Source organism: Miscanthus floridulus, chromosome 18 (assembly GCF_019320115.1).
Source record: "Miscanthus floridulus cultivar M001 chromosome 18, ASM1932011v1, whole genome shotgun sequence".
Classification (NCBI taxonomy): Eukaryota; Viridiplantae; Streptophyta; class Magnoliopsida; order Poales; family Poaceae; genus Miscanthus; species Miscanthus floridulus.
In genome coordinates, this window is record NC_089597.1 from 1,907,866 (window position 1) to 1,930,815 (window position 22,950).

The 22,950-nt window shown below is 49.4% G+C and overlaps 2 protein-coding genes and 1 long non-coding RNA gene across 3 annotated transcripts; 2 read left to right on the plus strand and 1 right to left on the minus strand.

Moving 5' to 3' along the window:
- The first annotated feature begins 2,122 nt into the window (after window positions 1–2,122).
- On the plus strand, window positions 2,123–3,479 carry LOC136519688 (glycosyltransferase BC10-like). Its single transcript, XM_066513066.1, has 2 exons — window positions 2,123–2,725; window positions 2,802–3,479. Exons 1-2 carry the CDS (start codon window positions 2,123–2,125, stop codon window positions 3,477–3,479), a joined length of 1,281 nt encoding a protein of 426 aa, XP_066369163.1.
- An 11,281-nt stretch (window positions 3,480–14,760) lies between these two features.
- LOC136521238 (uncharacterized) lies at window positions 14,761–15,264 on the plus strand. Its single transcript, XM_066514940.1, has one exon. The coding sequence runs from the start codon at window positions 14,761–14,763 to the stop codon at window positions 15,262–15,264; it is 504 nt and encodes a 167-aa protein (XP_066371037.1).
- A 4,249-nt stretch (window positions 15,265–19,513) lies between these two features.
- LOC136522910 (uncharacterized) lies at window positions 19,514–22,733 on the minus strand. The gene is made up of 3 exons (XR_010776009.1): window positions 21,795–22,733; window positions 20,369–21,704; window positions 19,514–20,278 (listed from the first exon to the last, which is right to left on the minus strand). It is a non-coding gene; the product is annotated as an uncharacterized lncRNA (long non-coding RNA).
- Between the last annotated feature and the right edge of the window lie 217 nt (window positions 22,734–22,950).

Genomic DNA, 22,950 nt, shown 5'->3' on the forward strand with positions numbered 1-22,950 from the left:
ATAAGTTGGACTCAAAATTAGCTTAAATTAACTAAGGTTGGCTAGGGCCTGTTTGAATACAAGAGCTAATTACTAGCTAGCTAAAGTTTAGCTATAATTAGCTATAGTGCATCCAAACAAGAGGGCTAATAGATAGACTAATTTTTTTTAGCCAAGTTTTCAATTAGTTGTTAGCCAGCTAGTCAAACTCAGCTCATTTGAGTCAATTCTTAACCCAACTAGTAACTAACCCTAGCTCATCCAAACAGGCCCTTAGTTGGCTAACAACTAGTTGAAGGCTTGTCTAAACAATTAGCTCATCCATTAGATCTCCTGTTTGGATGTACTATGACTAATTTTTGCTAATTCTGATTTGGCTAGCAATTAACTCTTGTATCAAAGATACCCTTAGTCTTGTTATTATGCATTTGTCAACCAAAAAATGACTCCTAATAAGTTTGTACTGAGTAGTAGTAGAGAAGAGATAGAGAGTTAGAAGCAAAGACAGAGAAGAGGTAGAGATAGAGATAGAGATAGAGACAGAGATAGAGATAGAGGGAGAGAGAGAGAAGCTAGATGGAAACATAACAATTACACCACTCTGTCCGTATTGGCATTTCTTGAGTATATGCACCTACAGCTTAATTTGGTTTGCAAGTGCCCCTTGTGCTCCATAGGGTGCAAGCTGCATTTGTTTCTCATCTATGCCAAAATGAGCAGGGCGATATTTGTCATCATATAATATCTAAGTTCGAAGTTTATATATTCCCTGGGGAGTAATTAGTAACGAAAAGAAATGATAAATGTGCGACTGATAAATTAGCTTCCTACATATATGTCCGACTAGTGTTAAAACAAATGGTAGTGCTATTGCTCGGATGTTTGGACGCTCATGCCTACACTCCATTTCCCACGCCCCGCGCTGCTCAGATGTCGCCCACGCCGCTAGACCACGCGCAGGGACCACTCGTGCCCCCTCTGCTTCCCATGAGCCTACAATACGTGGCTGCGGCCTACGGCAGGTGGATCCATTGCAACATGTGTAATATCCGATCTACTTTTGAAACATTCAGATAAAACATTTGCAACATGGTCTGAAGACAGATAAAATACTTGAAACATGCGTATGAAACACTTGTAAAAACACCTGAAAACACTTGAAAATGCCATTCTGAAACATATGCAACATCCAGATGAAACACTTGCAACATATGTGTCAAACATATGCAACATTCAGATAAAACACACTTGCAACATACGTCTGAAAAACAGATGAAACATTTAGAGCAGACGCTTGCCATATACGTGTATAGCCACTATAACATACACAACATCCCGATCTACTTTTGTAACATTCATTTGAAACAATCGCAACATACCTGTGAAACATCTGAAATATTTGAAACATGCGCTTTCAGTGCAACATCTCCTTGCTGCTTGGGAAAAAAATGGAGGTTCGTCAGAGGTAGCCGCGACGTCGCCACTGTCGACCAACGCCGCCATCGACTAGATCGATTCCGCCTACTGCGAGGCCAGCGGGGACCCCTTCGTGGCCGCCGGTATCCTGGGCTCCATGCAGGACACGTAGCCCCCTCAGCCCCCGTAGCTGGCGCCGCAGCCCCCGCAGCCGGCGCCGCAGCAACGGCCACCATCAGATCTTTCGCTGCGCAGTGGATCTAGTGGAAGGAAGGCTGATGGGAGGCCCAAGCAGGTTGAAGTGGCCCCTATGGGCATGGTCTGCGGTTGCGAGTGGGGAAGACGGCGGCAGCAAGGCGGAGTGGGGCGGGGGCGGGCGGCGGGCGGCGCGGGCGGAGTCGTGCGGCGTGCAGCACAGTTGACTAGGTGAGCGGCGCTGGCGGGTCGGTCCATTTAGACGGACGGAGCCCCTGAGGATGTAAAACAAATTAGAAGTCAACACCACAAACTTTTGCAACCACAAGCAACACACATTATGTTAATTTGCAGAGGAAGCAAAGTGGATCAGATCGGAGCTGTGTGTATACGTGCTAATACGTGTATTCATCGTCACCCTTATAGACTGGCATATATTATCTCGGTGGTGCGGTATATGAACAAGCTAGTTAAAGGTTGCTGCCTCTCTCTGGATCACACATGGTGCTAGCCTGCGTGCTGCGGCTAAACCATGAACGACACAAGCATGCCCATCCGGGTGTCTGCGGTAGTAGGAAGGAATCTCCTCGGCATGGTGATGCCTATGCTTCTCTGCTTCTCCTTGGGTTTTGTCGTGGGCATCACCTGCAACGCCAAGTTCCCAAATTTCTACCTCCCTTTCGTGCCGCCATTGCCCTCTGCAAGGATGTGGTCACCATCACCACCTCCATTGTTGCGGCCGCCTGCGCCGTCGCCACCACCACCTCCGGCCCTACAGTCGCCGCCTCCTCCGTCGCCACCTCCACCTACACCTTCGACGACATCAGTACAAAGCCCTAAGGTGGCGGAACTGATGATTGGCTCTCTTAGCAGTGTCAAGAGCAACAACATGACCGACGAGGAGCTGCTCTGGTGGGCGTCCATGTCGCCCAAGGTCCGCGCCACGCCGTACCACCGCGTGCCAAAGGTGGCCTTCTTGTTCCTGGCAAGGGGTGACCTGCCGCTGCGGCCATTGTGGGAGAAGTTCTTCGAGGGGCACCACGGCCTCTACTCCATCTACGTGCACGCGGATCCGTCTTACACCGGCTCGCCGCCGGAGGACTCCGTGTTCTACGATCGCATGATCCCAAGCCAGGTAAAAGGTTGCACTGCCACTGACGAAGTAAAGAATTCGCACGCAATAACGCGCATATGGCCATGCATGGCTGCAGAAAACGTCCTGGGGAGACGTGACCCTGGTGGACGCGGCGCGCCGGCTGGTGGCGAACGCTCTGCTGGACCTGGGCAACCAGCGGTTCGCGCTGCTCTCGGAGTCGTGCATCCCCCTCTACAACTTCACCACCGTGTACGCGCTGCTCACCGGCTCCAACACCAGCTTCGTGGACAGCTTCGTCAACCACGACAGCGAGGTGCGGTACAACCCTTTCTTCGGCCAGCGCGCCGCCGGTGGCAACATCACGCTCGCGCAGTGGCGCAAGGGCGCGCAGTGGTTCGAGATGGACCGGGCGCTCGCGCTCGAGCTCGTCTCCGACGACACCTACTTCCCGGCGTTCCACGAGTACTGCGCGCGCAACAGGTACTGCTTCGCGGAGGAACACTACCTGCCGACGCTGGTGAGCGTGCTCCGGTGGACGCGCAACGTCAACCGGACGCTCACGTACGCGGACTGGAGGCGAGGCGGCTCTCACCCGCGCAAGCACGGGGCTGGCGACGCCACGGAGGCGCTGATCAGGGAGATCAGAGCGGGCGGCGCCGGCGGCGGAGGCAAAAACTGCACCGGATACAGTGACGGAGCCAGCGGCGTCTGCTACTTGTTCGCGCGCAAGTTCGCGCCGGACACGCTCGAGCCGCTGCTCCGCTTGGCACCAAAGGTTATGGGGTTTGGGTGACGTAGTTCTAGAAAGCATACGCTCCCTCCATTCCAAATTATAAGTCATTTCAAGCTTGAAGAATCAAAGTATCTTAAGTTTGACCAAAATTATAAAGAGAATTACGAAAAAATACCACATCAAGTAGATATACTATAAAAATATAATCAATAAAGAACCGAATAATATTTAGTTGGTATCATAAATGTTATTATCTTATCATAATTTGGTCAAACTTAAGATGTTTTGACTCTCCAAGATTTTTTAATGACGTATAATTTGGAACTGAGGGAGTATATTCGTGCAGTGCATTGCAATTTATCTATATGAATGACTCGCATCTTGTAGTTTATTCAACATGTCATACATTTCAGTTGGTACCTTTCACGGTCGCTCAGCTCGTAGGCCCCCACGTCGCCTCTATGGGGTGACTCGGGCGGCATCGTCTCTCCGCCCAGCGCAAACCCCTCCCATGCTCTGACAGAGCTGGATGCCGGCAAACCGGCCGAAGGCAAGGACAGCGGCGGCTAGGCCATCTCCTCTTCTTCCCCACCCGTCTCTCTTTCTCTCTCTCCTGGAGGCTGGAGGTGCTCCCGAGCTGGGACTGGGGCAGCGGCGGCCGGTGGGTTCTCGGTCTGAGGTGTGCGAATCCGGTGTCCTCTCGGCTGGATCTGCCGACTCCGCGCCTGGAGCATCTTGTCCAGCCGTGGGGGCGCTCGGTGAAGGCCCCTTTCCTCCTTCCTCGACGGCGGCCATGGCACCAGCCTAGGCTGCCCAGACAGCCGGATCCGGTGCATGGGCGGTCGGATCCGGTGCCTAGGTGGCCGAATCTGGCTCGCCCTGGCTGGGAAGTGTGGCAGCCGGAGTCCGCTGTGGTGGCGGTGGGCGAAATTCATGCAAGCGCGGGGGGCGGCGGTAGGGCTCTCTTCTTGTTCTCCTCCGTCCGCCCCCTTCCCTCACAGCAGTGGCGGCTACGGCGGTGGCCGGCGGCGGCTGGGCGGGGCGGTCCACGGCATGCGACCTGGGTGTAGCCAGGGCAGCGGTTGGCCTAACAGCCTGAGCGGCCGAGGACGGAGGTGTTGGTATTTCTTAACACAAACAGAAAGAATATGTAAACGTATGGAATTACCGTTGTACCTTTCACCTGAAAGTATTTAGGGTATCGTTTTTTTGACAGGGAACGGAGGTACTCTTCTAGCTAATTCGTCCAATGACAACACAAGGATAATTGATAAGGGTAGAGATTGATCCCTATAGCTTTAGGGTCTATGGAAGATAAACTCTACTATTGCTTGCCTACTTCGGGCACTGGAGCATACCTGATCTGCCAGGCGATGTTGGCCTTTGGTTCTACGCCAAACCCGAACGTAGAGGATTATGAGAGACGGACAGGGCTGTCACCATCTGCCGCCTACCCCTCAACCGTGGCAAACAAGACAAACGAAGGTAGCCTCTAGCCTAGGCATCACACGTCTATGCTATCGACTACTGCTCTAGCGTCGTATAGGGTTATCCGTCTTTATTAGGGCCCTCTACTAGAGTATCATCTACAAGAACGGACGATGAACCCGCAAGCAAGTAAAAGCAGTGTTTTCCTAAACGCTAAACGGTAAACAGTCGGTCACCTACCGTTTAGCCATTATTCGGGCAAAACGTCCCATTAAACGGGCTAAACGGCCAATTAAACGGGGTAAACGGGTGATTAAACGGAAACGACGCACCACTGTGTAGCGTTTACATGGTGTTTAAACGGGCTAAACGACCGTTTAGGCGAACAGTGAGTAAAAGTAAAGCTTAACTAATCAGAAGACTTATGACCATAAGAATCAGGAACACTTACTTAGAGGAAGATTTCATTGAGGTATAAAGTAGGTGTTCATCGAGGTACAAGCTTGGGGAGACTACCGACAATCCCGGTGCTTCCTCGAACTCTTCCTCACATCTCTCCCTACTATTACATTGCTCTATCTAGATATGGCCTAAGCCTTTGGAGTGGAGCTCTTCTTCTTCTTCTTCTCTTCTTGCTCTTGTGTGTGTTGTTATGAGTGAGGGGGAGGCCTCCTTTTATAGGTGGAGAGGAGAGGATGTTCCTTGTAATGTTCCCTTGACCAATCACCCACAACCGCCCTCCTGTGCATTTAAGTTACCGACCAATCACCCACAACCGACAGCGGAGAGGCGGCACGAGGCGGCCCGCAAAGCTAAGGCCATTTGGGCCTGCTGGAGCGGCGGGCGCCCCATGGGCTCAGCCAGACCCCTCTGGCCCCAAATGCGCCCAATTTTGGTGGGTGACCTCTTGTGGGCTTTTTGATTGGGCCTGTAGGTGTTGGCACCAATTGTAGATGGGTTGCTATGGTTTTGGTCTTGTTCTCCACATGATTAGGCCCTAGTCTGCCTGGTAAGTGGGCCTTCTCCCCCTTGGGCTCATGTCGGATGTTTGTTTTACTATGTTCTTCGTATACTTTAAGCATATTTTCTGTGTTACTCCGACATGTCCTCCTATAAATAAACAATCACCAAAACTTGTGAAATTTGTTAGTTATAAACACTAATTCTAAGTTTGGCGTTCATTTTGAGTGAATTTTGGTGGTTAATAAAATAGGAGTTAAGGACCGCCAACAGGAGGTGGGCAGGGGTGGTGCCCGTAATGGCGGGGCATGCGCCTCGTGGCTGCTGGCAGCGTAGGTCGGCAGCGACGGCGACGGGTGCCAGTGTCGCCGATGGCGGTCTGTGACGACCTCGATGTGCGGCTGTGTTTCACGAGTGGTAGTGGAGTCAGGTCTGGCTCTTTGAGTTGCCCAGACGGAGGGGGTGATGGCTGACGCAGCTCTGCGGCTGTTGTAAGCAACCGGTGCGTCGATGCCCCTTTGAAGGGGCTTCTGTGGGGTGGCGGGACAACGCGAGGACAGTGCTGGCGGGCGAAAGCCTTGGCGACGGCGACGTTGGTGGGCACCACTTTCCCTATTGGAGGTGTCGTGTCTTCTCCTCTAGCACTATCATCCAAGGGTGAAAACCCAGTCCTCTGTGGACGTGATACGGTGGCGCCATTGGCGTCGCTCCCTTCTTGAAGGCATTGCATTTGGATCGTCGTCGCGGCTTTGATGTCTCCTTCGACGATTGTGCTTCTTGGCGCCTAGTGAACACGAGGAGGAGGATTTTGCAACGTGAAGTCAAAGTTGCTGTGTCGGGGATTGTTGGTATTTGTTAACGCAAACAGAGAAATCCGCAAGCGCACGTATAGCGTTGTTACTTTCACCGAGGAGTATTCTAGGGTATCGTATTTATCCTCAGGGAAGTAATGGTTAAAGAACTTGATAGTTGACCATCATGTATCCACTAACTAGTATACCGGCTGGACTAATGTGGGGGTAAGTGATAAAATATGAGTTATGTATAAGTGACACACACAGAAGAACTCCATGATAAGATAAAAGAGCAGACATGCTAAGCTGGGAGGACAATGGGTGAGTTCAAGGTTTCTATTTACTTCTCCATTACTGTGGACTTCTCCATTACTGTGGTTCTATTCTAGAATAGACCAAAAGGATTAACTAAGCAAAGGTCAGACATAGCGATCACACCATAGCACTTTGGAGCAGTAGTACCTTTCCGATCCTCGAAAAGACTGGGAAGGGGTGATCGGGGGAAGGCTGCCAAAAGCTCTACGAAAACACCAACGCGGACATGGTGGACTACAAAGGCCTATTCAGAGCTGTCACCTCTGGGCTACCACAACTATCCGTGGGGTTGAACGCAAACTCATGTAATATATAGTCTAGACACCACGTCTACACTATCGATCACTACTCTAGCCACATATGATAACTAGAGCACTCGGTCGAGCGGAGATCCCATGCCAAGGTGTAAACCACTATACTAACCGTACTTAGCTAAACCACTAAGACATGAACTAGATAACCATGAAAGATATTCAAGTAATTGGAGAAGATAAATATATAAAATACTTGTCTTACAAGGGAACGATACAAGTTTATTCCAGACCTCCGAGGACTCCTCTGAAACTTTAGCACCTCTCCCTAACTCCCAGCTAGCTAGTACTACTACTGCATCTTGGAAAATGGTAGAGACGAGAGCCCTTGTGACGTGTGTTGCAAGTGTAGAGAGGTCCTCTATTTATAGGCGGAAGGTTACTTGGGAGAGTGGAGATCCTCCCTTGGGTTCCAGGAATATTCCTCCTCTAATCTCTCCACCGACGTTTCCTCCGACGTATCTTGATTGGTACGAACCGGCATTGCAGCGTCCGTGCAAACTTACGTTGTCGGTGCTGCTGGCTGAACTGGGCCTGCTCGTTGGGCGTTAGTTTGGACAGCCTGCGTCGTGCCAATATCCAGGGCGTTAGTTTGGACAGCCTGCGTCGTGCCAATATCCCAACGGAGCCTTGTTGTGCGTCGACGAGGGTTGGCTGCTGTTGGGCCCATGTGGGCTTCCCGTACGTGCCAGTAACGAATACGTGCGCGTCGTCTGGCCGTTCTCTGCTGGTCGGTAGCAGTGGCTGCTAGCCTGATTGTTCCTCCGCCGACAAAGCTGCTAGGCCTCGTCCTGCCTGATGCATGCATGCACGAATATGAGCGCTCCAGCGTGAACCAAATCATACGTGCATGGCCAGGCATTTGCTGCTGCGCTAGCCCCACATGCTGCTGCTGTACGTACGTAATTTGGGGAGTCCTCTCGTGCATGGCCAGGCAAATATGCAAGTGAACTTGGTGGCTTGTGATGCTTGTCCTAATATGCCTTGCTGTTACGTACATACATATATACTCCCTCTGTATACATGTATATTTATATGTGCACAAATCTCCTAGTTATGATTAATTAAATCCCTTTTCAAGGTATATTTGCACCACGACTGCAGTTGCTCCATATAATACCATTTAATGTGCATTTTCGGCATGTCCTGCAAAATAACTCAAGAGTACCAAAACTCGTGGAACTTATTAGATAAGAGACCTACCTTGCTCAAATATATTTTATTCATTGTCATTTTAATATATTTTGACGGGCAAAATATTTAAGTTAAGGACCGCCAACAAGCTCCCCCACACTTATTCTTTGCTCGTCCTCGAGCAAAGTTATATGTAACTATGAAGTATGACTTCAAAAGATATGATGCTAGCATAAAAGTTATTCCATGTCTTTCCTTATACCTGTGGATTTTTGAAGTGTCTACCATATCGCCTTGAGCGGTTGAAAAGTCAAATGGCTGTGACACCAAGTCATCACTTTCCCTCTATGAAGCATACTTAGAGTTTTTGTATTTTTGAAATTGAAAGCATAGCGCATACTTCTCCTCAAATGGTACTCTCAAGTCGCTCAATGGTGTTTATATCCTTACCAAGGCATTGATGATTGCCTTTCTTTTCTCCTTGTAATAAGCTTATTTGGAGCTCAAGGTAGGATAAGAGTAAGGCATACTTGCTTTGTAGTTATTGCTAAGTCAAACAATGGATCCATGGAGAAATATGTCATACTCCTATCAAGATGTGCATATGTGTGGTTTTATGGTGGATATATATGGTGGCTAACGTAATTCTACTATGCTCTTTAAAACCCATCTCTCTCTTTATTGAGACTTGAAAGATTTTTGTGAGAACATGGGCTATCTTTATTCTCATCTTTCTTTTCTTTTTTTTTTCTTTATTTCTTATCATCTCTTTTTTTCTTTCTTTTTTATGTTAGCCTCATGCCTTTTTTTTGCAAAACTTTTGAGAGAGATATCAACAAGGATTTGGAGCATTTTATTTTTGATAGAACCTAACAAGCATATTTTTGTTCACTCCTAGTGTAGGAGTAGAACATTTTTTGGTGGGTCTAAGTGGAGGGCATGTTTTTTTGCTACTCCCAATGTAGTAGTGCATATATTTGTTGGCGTGTACGTGATCTTGATCTTGGGAGTATGATCTTGGGAGCTGCTCGGCAATGATGATTGTCGTTGCGGGATCAAAACCGCGACAAGCATTGTTGTTCGTCGGGTGTCACTGAGTGTGAGGTCCTCGGTGGCTCGGGTGGACTCAAGAACACAATGAACTCAAAGATCACAGGGGGACATAGAGGTTTATCCTGGTTTGGGCTATCGGGCCCTACATCCAGCAGTTTGATGATCCTTGTATTCAAGAGCACCCAAATCAGAGGGTTACAACAGAGTGTAAGAGAGAGATTTGGCAGGAGATCGCTCGACGGTGAGGTCTCGTCCTCGTCGGAGAGGAGAAAGACGAAGGAAAGGGTGGAGGAGCTCTCGGTACTCCTCTCGAGGTGGCTCTACTCTCGGTGCAGAGCTCAAGCTGTTCGATGGTGAGGACTCGAATGATCTGTCCTGAATCATCTCAGTTTTGTCCTCTCCCCTCTATAGGATCCAACCTCCCCTTATATATCGAGGTAGGTTGGGTACATGGCGGTTTAGGGAGTCTAGTCTATGGTCTATGTGCGCCGGAGTCCTTGAGGACGTTACAATGGCGTGAATGGACCTTGGCGTTGTCATAGAGCCAGAGAAGCCCTGGGCGTCATCTGGCTGCACTGTTCTGATGGTCTGACCGTTAGGCTTTGTCGGCTTGGACCGGTCTCCACCAGGTGCACCTTCTAAAGTCTTCCTTAGTGGTGAAGGCATCCATCTTGAGGTGCTGATGAGCCGGCCCAGGAGCCCCCAAGCCCCTGAAGCTAGCGGAGGGGTTTTCTCCCCTTGTGTCACGCCCCATGTGTGACCCTGTTGGAGGAGTGGTTGACAGCACTGCGCCCGTTGTGCGATGCTAGGGAGCCCATGAGCCTTGGGCGCTCGGGGCGCTTGCTTTTTAGCCTAGGCCTTGGCTTATGCTAGAGACCGGTACCAAGGATCGGGCTCGGGCTCCCGTTGATCGGGGGCCTGGGGCTCTGGGATCGGAAGGTGCGTGCGAGCGCACCTGAGGGGTGTAGCCCTAAGTGGTCCTGAAGAGATCGGTCGGGGAGTCCTTCGGTCGGGAACCTCTTACCCAGGGAGTTGACATACCCCTATGTTATGATCTCATAAATGACCTATAGTAGTGTGTCGTGTTTTTGCTCAACCGCGTTGGGTGGAGTGGTTAGCCACTCGGGTGCTTAGTGGGCATCTCATTTGGCTAATCTTCTTGTACATATATTCTTTCGTCTTAATTGAGCGGCAGAGCTCCTACCATTGTTTCAAAAAAAATACTCCCTTCATACTAAAAAATGAAGTCATTTTGGACAGCGATACGGTCTCCAAAGCATAACTTTGACTTCTTGTTTTTATACAATATTTATCAAAAAGTGATATATATGTATATTTTTGTGAAAGTATTTTTCAAGACAAATATATTCGTATGGTTTTCATATTTCCAAACTCGACAACTTAAAAGTTATTTATGATTTATGTTCCCAATGTTTGACCCAAGCCTGATCCAAAACGACTTCATTTTTTGAGAGGAACAGGAGGGGTTGCCCCTATTGAATTTTATTTATTTTGACTTATGTGCAAAGTTTGTCAGATACAAGTCAAGAAACAAAGAAAGAAATAAAGAAAATCAACAAGATTACACAAAGTTGTCTTGAGTACTTAAGTCCCTTTTAGCTCTGAGCTTAACCCAAGCTAATTCCTGTTTGAAGACCAACTTGTACTTCTGTAGAGAATGGCTTTAATTTCTGAAGATTGCATCATTACGAGCAGACCAAATGCTCCAAAACATGGCCACAATTATTTCCATGTAAAAAGGTTTGTGAATTTGATTTCTAAACAGAGGGATTGTATCCAGCAAATTGCCTTGGATCATATTTGCTAATCCCAACATATTCCAACATGACATGGCAAAAGGACATTCTAGGAAGAGATGTTGTAAAGATTCTTCAACATCTAGGTGGTAGAGCACACAGCTATAGCTCAGCAGATCCATATTTCTTCTTTTCAAAAGCTCCCTGGTGCTTAGACAGTCCTTGATTGCTAGCCAAAAGAAAACTTTCCTCTTTGGAAGACAGCTTGAATTCCAAAGCTATCTATAGACTGGTGAAACTATGACAGAGCCCAGTAGGTGTGAGTAAGCTTTACTAGATGCAAATGTAGAAGATCCCCAGATATAATTCCAAATGTCTTTATTATGATTAGGATGAATACCTTCCAACTCAAAGATCATTATCTGATACTACTCATGTGCTTCCACTGAGAGGGGGAGATGAAAGAAACCAGTTTTGTCTTCAGTATCCATGAAAAGCTGAACTGAGACATTATCCAACTTGGCAAAAGAGAACAATTGTGGCCATTGAGCTCTTAGAGGAGGGCCATGCCAAGAATCTGACCAGAAAAGACAGGTTGATCCATCACCAATTGTGACTAAGGCCATAACTTTGAATTTGTCAAGCAATTTAAGAACATCCTTCCACCAAAAAGAACTATTTCCTATTATTCATTGGCATATTGGCATTATTATAATGAGAATTCCAAACTAGATGAACCCAAGGAATATCACACTTATTGAAAAATTTATGAAGATGCTTGAGCAGCAAACTTTCATTTTGAATGTAAAGATCATGTACTCCAAGACCACCATTTTCTTTTGAATTGCACACAAGTTTCCATGCAACTTTTGGTGCCTTTTTAGAGTTCAAATTAGATCCCCTCCACAAACAATGCTTTCTATATTTATCAATCTGTTTAATTACTGTCTTGGGTAAGAGATATGTACACATTGTGAATGTTGGCAAGGCACTATTAACAGCATTAGTCATCTGCAATCTACCAGCTTGACTCAAGAAGGAAGAAATATTTACTAATCTTCTCTCACATTAACAAGTAAACCAAGATAGGTAAATGTTGGTTTTATAGTACTTAAGGGTAAACCAAGATAGGTAAATGGCAAGGAGCCAATGGAACAACCAAAAGTATTAGCCAAAATATTAAGTTTCTGCTCATCAACATTAACAGGGACCATCATAGACTTAGCATAATTGACTTTCAAACCAGTGGATTCTGCAAATGAGTTAAGGATGGCTTTCAGAAAGAAAAGTTGCCTTGCATCCCCTTGCATGAAGATTAAGGTGTCATTAGCATATTGAAGAATAGGGAAGTCTTAGTCATGAGGTAAGTCCACTGGTAAAGATAAGATCCCTTGTTGTTTAGCTGCATTTAAAATGGTTTGTAGAAAATCAGCTACTAGAACAAAAAAATAAAGGTGATAAGGGGTCACCTTGCCTACCTCCACATTTACAATGAAACACTTTGCCTAGAACACCATTTAGAAGAACAGCAGAAGTACCAGATCCAAAAATCATTTTCATCCAAGTGATCCATCTTTCAGGGAGGCCTTTGTGCTGCATGATTTGAATCATAAGTTGATGCTCAACTTTATCAAAGGCTTTTTCAAAATCCAATTTAAGAATTATAATTTCACTCCTTGACTGATGACAGAGATGTAAATATTCCAAAGACCAAACTAAGCAATCCTAAATTGTTCTGCCTTTAAGAAAACCATACTGGTTCTTATGGATGAGTTTAGGCATTGCACTCTAAAGCCTATTAGCCAAAAGCTTAGTCATGACCTTGATAGAAGTGTTTAGGAGTGAAATTGGCCTATAGTCTGAAACCTTCACTGCATTGTCATGTTTTGGGATCAGTGTGATATGAGATCCATTCAGACTCTGAAGACAAACATTACCTCCATAAAAAGCATTACAAAACTAATAGAACTCATTGCAAATAATAGGCCAACACCTTTTCAAGAAATCAGTATTAAAGCCATCAGGCCCTGGAGCCTTATCAGAGGGAAGATGTCTTACCGCAGCATCAATTTCATCCTTCTGAAAAGGGTTAGCTAGGAAGGAGAGAACATGATCTGACTGTAGAAGACTGTTCAAGTTGCAAAGCATACCCTAAAATGAAGAGACCCCCAGCCTTTCTTTAAAAGATTCCCAAATCAGCATGGCTTTGGCATTATGATCAGTAACAATATCACCTTCAGTATTTTCTAGAGAAGTGATGAGATTTCTTCTAAATCTGATTGAAGCATTAACATGAAAAAATTTGGTACTTGCATCACCTAAAGTTATCCATTTGATTGATCCTCTTTGCCTCCAATAAATGTGTTGTTGTCTTAGAAGAGATGTTAGCTTCTGTTCAAGAATCTTTTCAAAATTCCATTCAAGAATAGACAGATCTCTAAATTCCTCCAAATATAAAAAGAAAGTGAGGACCAACTTCACATTTTCAATGGCTAATTTGAGATTAGATAAGTTTCTTTGCCAATCCTTCAAAACTCTTCTCAAGTTCTTGAACTTTGAAGTGATAATTTTTGCTGCATCGGTTTCATATGTTGGTGTAGACCAAGTATGTTGAACTAGTGGTATGAAATCCTGGTGCTCCATCCAGTAATTTTCAAACCTAAAAATGCTCTTTTTGGGAATGACAGTGGAAATAGATATAAAACAAGGAGTATGATCAGATCTTTCCATAACCAAAGAGGACGCAAAAGTGTTAGGATAAGTAACTGTCCAAATTGCAGAGGTAAAAAACCAGTCCAACCTTTCTAAAAGAGGAGATAGTTGCTTATTGGACCAAGTAAATCTTCTACCCTTTTGTCATGTGGGGGCACACGTACAGGCGCCGCCGTGACGAACGCCGCGCCACAGAACGGGCTAGGCGCGCACAGGAGGAGGCCACCACGAGTGGCTAGGATTAGAAAGAGGGATTAGTTTCTATTATGGTTCCTTAAGTTTAGGAGTGATTGGTTGGGCCGGTTGGCCATATATGCATGTAACCGAACAATGAGCAGGTTAAGCAATATCATTATTCCCTAATCTCTCTCTCTCTCTCAACAAGCCGACGGCAGAGGGGTAAAACCTCACCGGCGATGACGGACCATGGCTACGAACTCCGTAGTCAGGGGCCAGCTACCCTAGGTTCGGACGCCCTTGACAACCTGGTATCACGATCCAGTCGATCCTCTTCTTCCTCTACCCAGCCACCACCCAATCCCACCGCCGTGCCGCCACCCAGCCCACCACTCTCGCCGCCATCCGCCGCCGCATCAATCACCTCTGCCATGGCTGAACTCACTACAACTGATCTGGCAAGGATGATCGAGACCCTGACCTCGACGGTCGCTTCCCTGCAGTCCATCGTGGCCGACCTCCAGAAGGACAAGTCCTCCTCCTCGTCCGGCGCGCCCGGGAGCCAGGATGGGCAGCACCACCAGGATCGGCCACCGCACTTTCAGAAGATGGATTTTCCCCGTTACGATGGGAACTCCGATCCGCTGATTTTTACCAATCGATGCGAGTCATACTTCCATCAACAACGCATCAGGTTTGGATGGCCTCCTACAACCTCGAACACGGTGCGCAGATGTGGTACCTCCAGGTACAGACGGACGAGGGCACGCCGTCCTGGCGCCGCTTCAAGGAGCTGCTGAACCTGCGCTATGGTCCACCACTGCGCTCTGCGCCGCTGGCCGAACTAGCAGAGTGCCGGCACACCAGCACGGCCGCCGAGTACCAAGACCGGTTTCAGGCGCTCCTCCCTCGCGCTGGCCCACTCGAGGAGATGCAGCGGGTCCAACTCTTCACAGGGGGGCTCCAGCCACCGCTCAGCATCGACGCCAGGATCCAAAATCCCCAAACCATGGCCACTGCAATGAGTTTGGCTTGCCAGTTCGAACTGTGGGAGCAGTACGCCGCCCCGGCTACCCGACCTTCGGCTCACCCTCTACTGCTGGCCCCGGCCGCCAGGCTGGCCCTGCTTGCACCGATGGGTGCCAAACCGGCCGCGCCCACGACCATCACCATCGAGCGCCGCACGATCAAGCGTCTCTCATAGGCCGAACAAGAGGAGCGCCGCCGGCTCGGCCTCTGTTACAATTGCGACGAGAAATTCACAAGGGGCCACAATCACATCTATAAGAAGCTATTTCTTCTGGAGGGCATTGAGGAGGACGATGATGCCGTGGCCATGGAGGTGGATGAGGCCATTGGGAACGCGGAGACGCTTGTGTTCTCCCTCCAGTCCCTCATCGGGGTCACCTTCACCAACACGATGCAACTGGAGGTCAGGCTCGGCTCCGCGTCCCTCATCGCCATGCTGGACTCCGGCAGCACCCACAACTTCATCTTGGAGGCCGTTGCTGCTCGGTCTGGCCTTCCTCTCCAGCATCGACCACGCCTCATGGCCATGGTCGCCAACGGCGAACACGTCTCGTGCGTGGGCGTCATCCGCGACACACCGCTGACCATCGGCGGTCACGTTTTCCCCGCCGATCTCTTCGTCATGCCTTTGGCAGGGTACGACGTCATTCTGGGTACTCGGTGGCTCGCTGCCCTAGGGCCGATCGTGTGGGATTTCGCCAACCACGCGGTCTCCTTCACCTACCAGGGCCACTCTTTCTGCTGGTAGGGGCTTGCAGGCCCTCAGGTGCCGGCCATGAGCACGACCACGGCGACTAGCTCGCTCCTCGAGGAGCTCTTGGCAGACTTCGACGATGTTTTCGGTGAGCCGCGCGTCCTTCCCCCATAGCGTAGCCGGGACCACAGCATCACCTTGGTGCCTGGGGCGCCGCCGGTGGCCGTCCGACCATACCGCTACCCTGCCCTGCACAAAGACGAACTAGAGCGTCAGTGTGCCGCCATGCTTGACCAGGGGCTGATCCGGCGTAGCAGCTCAGCGTTTTCGTCCCCGATCCTCCTCGTTAAGAAGGCAGATGGCTCTTGGCGGTTTTGCATCGACTACCGCGCATTGAACGCCATCACCGTCAAGGATGCCTTCCCAATTTAGGTCGTAGACCAGCTCTTGGATGAACTACATGGCGCCCGCTTCTTCACCAAGCTTGACATCCGTTTCGGCTACCACCAGGTCCACATGCGGCCGGAGGACATCGACAAGACCGCATTCCGGACACACGACGCCTTCTTCGAGTTCTTGGTCATGCCGTTCGGGCTGTGCAACGCCCTGGCCACGTTCCAAGCCCTCATGAACGACGTGCTGCGCGCCTACCTCCACCGGTTTGTGCTTGTCTTCTTTGACGACATCTTGATCTACAGCTCCTCCAGGGCGGACCATCTACGCCACCTTCGCGTCGTCCTCTCGCTGCTCCGCCAGCACAGCCTCTTCATCAAGCGCTCTAAGTGCTCCTTCGGCGCGGACTCCGTCGCCTACCTCGGGCACACCATCTCCGCGATGGGCGTGGCCATGCATCCGGCCAAGGTCTAGGCCATCCATGACTGGCTGCAACCGCGCTCGGCCAGGGCGGTGCGTGGCTTCCTCGGTCTGGCGGGGTACTACCACAAATTCGTCCACAATTACGGCACCATCGCGGCCCCCCTCACCGCTCTCCTCAAGAAGGAGGGGTTCACGTGGAACGACAACGCCGCTACTGCCTTCAGTACTCTTAAGGGGGCCGTGATGTCTACCCCTGTGCTGGCGCTCCCCGACTTCGCCAAGCCGTTCATCGTCGAGTGCGACGTGTCGACATACGGTTTTGGCGTGGTGCTAGTCTAGGACGGCCACCCCATCACGTTCTTCAGTCGGCCGGTGGCGCTGCGTCATCGCTCCCTCGCCGCTTACGAGCGGGAGCTCATCGGCTTGGTGCAGGCCGTGCGGCATTGGAGGTCGTACCTGTGGGGGTGGCGGTTCACCATCAAGACGAACCACTACAGTCTCAAGTACCTCCTCGACCAACGCCTCGCCACGATCCCGCAGCATCATTGGGTCGGCAAGCTGCTGGGCTTCGACTTCACCATCGAGTACAAGTCCGGCTCCAATAACACGGTGGCTGACACCCTCTCCCGCTGCGCCACTGAGGAGGGCGTCGTGCTGGCCATTTTGGCGCCTTGTTTTGACTTCATCGGTCGGCTGCGTCACGCTCAGGCCACAGACCCGACGCTGGTGGCCATCCACGACAAGGTGCGCACAGGCACACGCGCTGCGCCCTGGACGCTCGTCGATGACATGTTCGCCTACGATGGGCGCCTCTACATCCCGCCCGCCTCCCCGCTGCTGCGAGAGATCGTGGGGGCTATCCATGAGGACGGACACGAGGGCGTCCACCGCACCTTGCACCGCCTCTGTCGCGACTTCCATTTTCCAAACATGCGCCGTTTTGTGCAGGACTTCGTGCGGGCATGCCCTACTTGCCAGCGGTACAAGTCGGAGCATCTACATCCGTCGGGCCTGCTCTTGCCGCTGCCCGTGCCGTCGGCGGTTTGGGCTGACATCGGCCTGGACTTCATCGAAGCTCTACCCCGTGTGAACGGGAAGATGGTGATCCTCTCCGTCGTCGACAGGTTCAGCAAGTACTGCCACTTCATCCCCCTCGCGCACCCGTACACGGCAGAGTCGGTGGCCCAGGCTTTCTTCTCCGACATCGTTTGCCTCCATGGTGTGCCACAGTCCATCGTCTCCGACCGTGACCCGGTGTTCACTTCGTCGTTCTGGCGTGAACTCATGCGCCTTCTGGGCACCAAGCTCCACATGTCATCGGCCTTCCACCCACAGTCGGATGGCTAGACGGAGGCTGCCAACCGCGTCATCGTGATGTACCTACGCTGCTTCACCGGCGATCGTCCCTGCCAATGGCTCCGTTGGTTGCCTTGGGCCGAGTACACATACAACATGGCGTACCAGACTTCGCTCCGGGACACGCCGTTTAGGGTGGTCTATGGCCGGGACCCCCCTTCCATTCGCTCTTATGAGCCTGGCAAGACGAGGGTGGCTGCTGTCGCCCAGGAGATGGAGGATCGCGAGGCTTTCCTGGCGGACGTGCGCTACCGCCTAGAGCAGGCACAGAAGTCCTAGAAACTCCACTATGACTGGCTGCATCGGCAGGTCTCCTACCAGCCGGGCGACTGGGCACTTCTCCGTCTCCGTCAGCGCGCCGCATCATCCCTGCCCAGGACAACCGTGGGGAAGCTGAAGCCCCGGTACGTGGTCCCTACCGCGTCGTCGAGCTCATCAACAACGTTGTTGTTCGCCTGGAACTGCCGCCGGGGGCCCGTCTCCACGATGTGTTTCACGTTGGCGTGCTCAAAAAGTTCATCGGCGTTCCCCTGGCCACGCCCCCTACTCTACCGGCCATTCACAATGGTGTGGTAGTTCCCACGCCACTGCAGGTCACACAAGCCTGCTTGGCGCGTGGCGTTCGCCAGGTGCTCGTCCACTGGCGCGGCGAGCCGGCCGAGTCTGCTTCCTGGGAGGACCTCGAAGCTTTCCGCCTCAAGTACCCCGACTTTCAGCTCGAGGACAAGCTGGGTCTCGAGGGCGGGAGAGATGTCATGTGGGGGCGCACGTACAGGCGCCGCCGTGACGAACGCCGCGCCACAGAACGGGCTGGGCGCGCACAGGAGGAGGCCACCACGAGTGGCTAGGATTAGAAAGAGGGATTAGTTTCTATTATGGCTCCTTAAGTTTAGGAGTGATTGGTTGGGCCGGTTGGCCATATATGCATGTAACCGAACAATGAGCAGGTTAAGCAATATCATTATTCCCTAATCTCTCTCTCTCTCTCAACAAGCCGACGGCAGAGGGGTAAAACCTCGCCGGCGACGACGGACCGTGGCTACGAACTCTGTAGTCAGGGGCCAGCTACCCTAGGTCCGGACGCCCTTGACACCTTTAGAGGCAATTCTACTAAACCAAGGGCACTGATGGCCTCATTAAATAGGTACATTTCAAGATGGTCTCCCCCAGGCTTATTCCTATCATCAGGGGATCTATAAAGATTAAAATCACCCACTAGTAACCAGTTGACAGAATCTGGCATCTGAATGTTTTTAAACCAGTTTAGAAAATCTCTCTATCCAGGAGCAGTACATGGAGCATAGATATTTGACAGGATCCAAGAGTCATTGTTATGATTAGAAGTGAACTCAACAGACATACAAAAATTATTCTCAAAGATTTTGGTGCCAGAAAAAAGAGAAGACTTCCAAATTATGATTGAACCACCTGAGGCACCAACTAAAGGAATGAACTCAAAGGCATCAAAAGAGGAAGGGTAAATTTTCTTAATAAACATTAGATCAAAAGATTGATTCTTTGTCTCTTGAAGACAAACTATATCACAATTGTTGTTCAGTACACGATCTCTGACAGCATCCCACTTCTTGTCAGAATTTATTCCCCTAACATTCCAACTAAGGACAGACCAAGTTCTATTTGACATTTAAAAGATTAACAAGCAAAAGATGAAGACCCTATATCACTAGGAACTAGGGTGTGCAGCTCCATTCTTGGAGTCCTGGCCAAATTCAGCATCATCATTGTTGCTATTGGAGCACTGGCCTGATGTGGATGCAGCATGGTCAACATCTGAAGAGGAGCCTATCTTTTTCTTACTGACTATCTTCTTTTTCTTCTTCACAGGCTTGGCATTAAGCTTGGAGGGTGAGAGATCTTCAGGGTTGATGCCACAAAAAGAAGCTCCCAAATTTCTGATGACCTTTGGGGAGATTGTTGGAGGCTGAGCTGAGCAACCAAGGCAATTTTTGTCCTTGTAAGAGGACTTGAACCCCTTGTGAATCTTTTTCAGCCTCAGGCTCCTTCTCACATCTGCTTCAGATAAGGGAGCTTTAAGCTTTGCTTTCCCTTTGCCTTTATTCTTGGGAGTAGCAGATTCCTTAGAGACCTTGTTCTGTGGGCTCAGCTCCTGATCTTCATCTAAAGGTTCCAGGACAATAGTAGAAGAGTGCTCAAAATTAGAGCAATGGGATAAATCAACAAAAGGACTTGAATTAGGTAAAGAGAAAAGAGTTAAATTACCATTCAAGCCAGATAGATCAGCTCCGAGGTGAGTCCAGGCCTTTGATTGGAGAAAGGCTTTAGCCCAATCAAAAGTGGGGGACTGCAACAGGAGAAAGTAGAAGAAGTTAACCCAAGGATCAGGAATTAGAACTGTAGGTAGACTACCAGAAGTGTGAGAAAAATGTTTTACCCATTGTCTGATAGCTTCAGGGCATGGACCAAAAGAAGGGTGTTGAGGCTAGGAATCTTGGAGCTGCACCAGACCAATCTGAATATTCTCATTAACAAGCTGAGGGGGTACTGGAGCATTATCCACACCATTAATCCACCCAAGCAACTCATCCTCTTGAATCTCCTCAGGCATAAGTGGCTGTAAATTTTTGAAGTCTGGAAGAGGTACAATTTCCACTGGAGGGATTGGAAGCTGAACTTGTGGAAAACCTTCAGAATCAGTATATGTATCATCATCCATAGCTAGCACCTGTTCTTCAGCTAAAGGAGGGATACCCTCCTGGCCTTGGTTGTTCTAAATGATTTCTTCAACAGGCAAAGCTTCTTCTACAGCAGCAACTACCTCTTGAGCATGCACTGTTTGAATAGGAATTAGTGGCACTTCATCCAAATTGGGCTAAAAGCCACTCTGGCCTATAGGTTGCCCCTATCCAAACTGTTGGGCTGCATTCTGTCCCTGTCCAAAATGATTCCCTAAGAGTTAGGCTACATTCTGACCCCAAGGAGCCCAAGCTGGATTACACAAATCTGCATTGAACTGGGCATTTGGTTGATTCAGGCCATTGGGTGGTGCCGGCCCTTGACTAGGTTAACCAAAGCCAAAGAACTCAAAGTTGTTGGGGTTGACATCATCAGGATCATCTGGTGGGAAGTCCTCATCCTGAGGTTGAGCACCAAGCATCCTAGTCAGAATGATCTCACATTGTACTGTCCAACTCTCTAATTCAGGTTCCTCTCCCTCAGAAAAGTTCAGAGCCCTGGCTTGATGGTTGTGGTCCTCCTCCCAAATCATAAGCTTGCCAAACTGAGAAACTGCCTTATCCACTACCGAGTAGGACCAAAGGTCTAGATTGAGGCCAATCATCATAAGCCAAACTTCATGAGTGTAGACTGTTGTTCTGTTATTCCAAGCACGATCATGAGGGATGAAAGAAATGTGTGTGTGTTACCAATCTGATGAGGACCACTGTTGATCAAGAAATCTCTATGCGAAACATGACTGAAAGTGACATAGGCTTGGCCAAAAGGACAGGGTTGAATATATTGATAAGGCATATTCATATGCACATTCAGAAATTGTACCAGAGTGTTGCGGATGTCATCAAATTTCATCTGGTCCGGCGGCAGAGGATGAAGAAAGGCAATCGCAAGATCATTGTTATGCCTTTGAAGTCTACCAGTGATCACTCGATGCATTGCAGGGCGTCCAGGTACCATCACTCTCTGGCCCTAGGTTGGCATGAATGGCGCGGGATCAACGAATCGGTACGCCATCCTAGCAGAAGCAGAGGTTACTGTAGCATCGATTCGGGTTTTCAGCATCCAAGCAACATGAGTAAAACTAGGAGGGTGACGAATGCCAAGAACTTTAGAGGCATACTCACCTAAGGACGAGAAGATCAACGATGACGATGGTGCCGAGGTCACCGCCGGCACCGGAGAAGAGGAAGCAGGATCGTTTTCGTCGATGAATTCAGGAGCCTGGAGCCTCCAAGTCTTACGCCATGGAACGGTGATAGGTGTGGGAATAGTGGAGAGGCCAGACTGTGCTTTAATGTATTCGGTGAATGAGTGAAAAAATATCGGGGCTGTCTGTCCTAAAAGTCCACTGATCAGGGACGTAGCAGCACGATGATTCCCAGAATGCGAAGGGGCAGTCGGCTCGTAAGGAAGGCGCGAGGATCGAGGCAGGATGTTGCAAAATTCAGAAACGTGTCCGAGCCGAAGACATCGTCGGCACCGGAAACTACCGTTACAAGTAGGCCTAGAATGGGCCAGAGATAAGCAGATGGAACATAGCTGCAACGAAGGCCCATGGCCAGCAATAATGCGTTTGGGATCTGGAATCGGACCCAAAATTCCCGCCTCTAAATAAGAAACAGTCTTATAATTACCAGGCAAATTCATCCCAAATTCAATGCGCTTAAAGACCGATTTACAACCAGCATTAATAGGATTTTTGAAATTCAAAAACTCCATGGATTTGGAGCTCTGAGCAAGAAGACGATGATTAGAGATGGGGACAGAATTTGCCCCAGAGAGACATACCGTCTTACGATTAGCAACCTCCGTCCACTCTGCAGCTTGCTCCAAAGTTCAATTGCGGTACTCAACCAAATGATTCGGACCACCATTATGCCAAAGATGGAAAAAGACCTTGTAATCCACACATTCGAAAGATCGAAGATTATAGATATGAAAACCAACTAACTGTGATGCTACTGAGAACCGGAAAACTCACTCAATTACACCACTAAACGCTCTAGGGAAACCACCAAGAGTAGCATGAAGAAGATGCTCAATCAGATGCAGAGTAAGACGGAATTCGGCCCACCGAGAGAACAAGGAAGAAAGGCTTAGCTCGTGAAGGCGGAGAACCAGTGACACTGGTCCCAAAGCGACGGAGAACCTCAGCCTCCACCACTCGGCCTGGCCGAGAGTTGAGGGCAGGAAGATCCATGGTCATCAAGCCATGTGCTAATCTCAAAACGACTTCATTTCTAAGTACGAAGGGAGTACATTTCACTTGTCTTGTAATCG

Bases quoted from the DNA above. Each gene is read 5' to 3' on its own strand.
- LOC136521238 (XM_066514940.1), top strand. From the start codon at position 14,761: ATGGCCTCCTACAACCTCGAACACGGTGCGCAGATGTGGTACCTCCAG.
- LOC136519688 (XM_066513066.1), top strand. From the start codon at position 2,123: ATGAACGACACAAGCATGCCCATCCGGGTGTCTGCGGTAGTAGGAAGG. The intron at 2,726-2,801 runs GTAAAAGGTTGC...GCATGGCTGCAG, and splicing joins ATCGCATGATCCCAAGCCAG to AAAACGTCCTGGGGAGACGT.